Genomic DNA, 1,747 nt, shown 5'->3' with positions numbered 1-1,747 from the left:
TAAGTCACTGAGTTTAAAGGTCATTACATGATAACACTGAGAAGGAAAGGCGTAGCCTTCAGCAGAGAGATGATGTTTTGTTTGCAGTAATTTAATTAGCATAAATAGTCCAAATTGGGGTGTAAGAGTTTTACAACCACGCAGCTGCATCTTACAAAATTTCTATTGAATGCTTTGAAGAGGCAAATCAGAGAAACATACACACCTCGTGCTTGAGATCGTCGTTGGGCTTCTGTAGCTGCCAGTAAATGAGCGCTCTCTGAGACTTGGGGCTGCACTCCAGGAACATGCTGCTGTTCTCCACGCCATACACACTCCTGTCCTCCACACTGCCTCCTGCGCCGTCCGTGTCTTCTGCTCAAACCAAAACACACACACACACACACACACACACACACACACACAGATATGGGAATGAGGAGTGAGTGTCAAAAAGGGGAGAGTGTAAGTGTATGTATGCGTGTGTGGTCATTGGGGTACCATGATGCTGAAGATCTGAGCACTGGGAGAGAGGGTCTCCGTTTCTGATGTCCTGTCTTCTGGTCCGCCTGGGAAAGAAACCACAATGACAGTTAATGGCAGTAGTGAAACCACACTTTGATAAACTGACAATTAAAACACATCATGCTCTGTTCTCTGTACAGTTTAATTTCAACCACTAGGGGGCAATGTTACACAATGCTTTTCCACATTCAGCTTTACTTACATCTGGCTAGAGAGTGGGTATTTATTCAACCTTCACTCCACTGTTAAATCACATGAATGAAAAAAAAACCTAAATCCTGGTAAAATGGAAGAAACATAAACCTGCCGAGCAATGAAACAACATGCTTCATTGCCTTCTGATGAGCCGTTATTATGAAACACATACAGTATTGTCTACCCCCTGAAATGCCTTCAAAAAAAGTCCACTATGTCATTCAGCTTTTCTTTTTTACTGCAATGGCGAGGTGTTTTCATACCAGAGCCTGGCTTCACTGACTGACTAACTGTGAATGTGTCTCCCCTGTTCCTAGTTGTCATGGTCATGTTTAAAATCTCTGATGGGCGCTGTAAAAATCAAAGCGGGGAGGGAAGGTGGGGTAAGCCAAAGGGGAGGCGTGGGTTGGAAAGGAGAAAATAAAGTAGTTAGAGGAAAAAAATAGAGGTTAAAAAAAAGAAACACATGGAGCGAAATGGTCAGTATGTGTGTGAATTCTGTAAGCAAAATATGGCCACTAACATCCCTCCTGCATTACACATTTGGACGCCTGTCTTTCTGTCTCTTTCTCACACATGTCCCTCCTCCTGTAGGTTTCCTGGGCTGACATTCCTGTCTTTTTTGGCCGTCTGAGCACGTGCGGGCCCGGGAGTCTGGTTCTCATTCTGAGAGGGAAAATATTTGCAGTGAAGAGGGCTGAGAGGAGCCGGTCCTGGCTTTAACTACGGGGTGTGCCACCCCCTCTGTAACGCTGCCAGGCTGGAGAATACCCACTGGCCTACTTCTGCTGGTGTGAGAAGTTGTAGATGAATGAGATGCAGGGGTGTAATGGTATGTGTGTGTCTGTGTGTGTGTGTGAGGGCTGCAGTGGTCAGGCTAATCCCACTGGATGCAGAAGAGGGTAATTTGAGGGTGTGTATGTTCATACCTCCTGGCAGCAGGGTGAAGCGGTCAGACAGCCCCTGTTGGCTATAATTTAGTGTGTCTGTGCGCTTGTGTAGATGTATATTCATGTGCGTCTCTTTATGTCTGTGTGTGTGTGTGTGC

The 1,747-nt window shown here is 45.7% G+C and overlaps 1 protein-coding gene across 1 annotated transcript in view; it reads right to left on the bottom strand.

Annotated features, from left to right (window-relative positions):
* sema3aa (sema domain, immunoglobulin domain (Ig), short basic domain, secreted, (semaphorin) 3Aa) overlaps positions 1-1,747 on the bottom strand; it is a 34,613-nt gene that overhangs the window by 2,786 nt on the left and 30,080 nt on the right. The window contains exons 16-17 of the mRNA XM_046071804.1: positions 481-548; positions 206-354 (exon numbers count right to left, since the gene is read on the bottom strand). Coding sequence (XP_045927760.1) covers positions 206-354; positions 481-548 — 217 coding nt within the window. The remainder of the gene's footprint in view (positions 1-205; positions 355-480; positions 549-1,747) is intronic.

The sequence above is a fragment of the Micropterus dolomieu genome, linkage group LG16, assembly GCF_021292245.1.
Source record: "Micropterus dolomieu isolate WLL.071019.BEF.003 ecotype Adirondacks linkage group LG16, ASM2129224v1, whole genome shotgun sequence".
NCBI classification, from domain to species: domain Eukaryota; kingdom Metazoa; phylum Chordata; class Actinopteri; order Centrarchiformes; family Centrarchidae; genus Micropterus; species Micropterus dolomieu.
The sequence above is the reverse complement of the archived record's forward strand: the minus strand, read 5'-3'. Positions and strand labels throughout refer to the sequence as shown.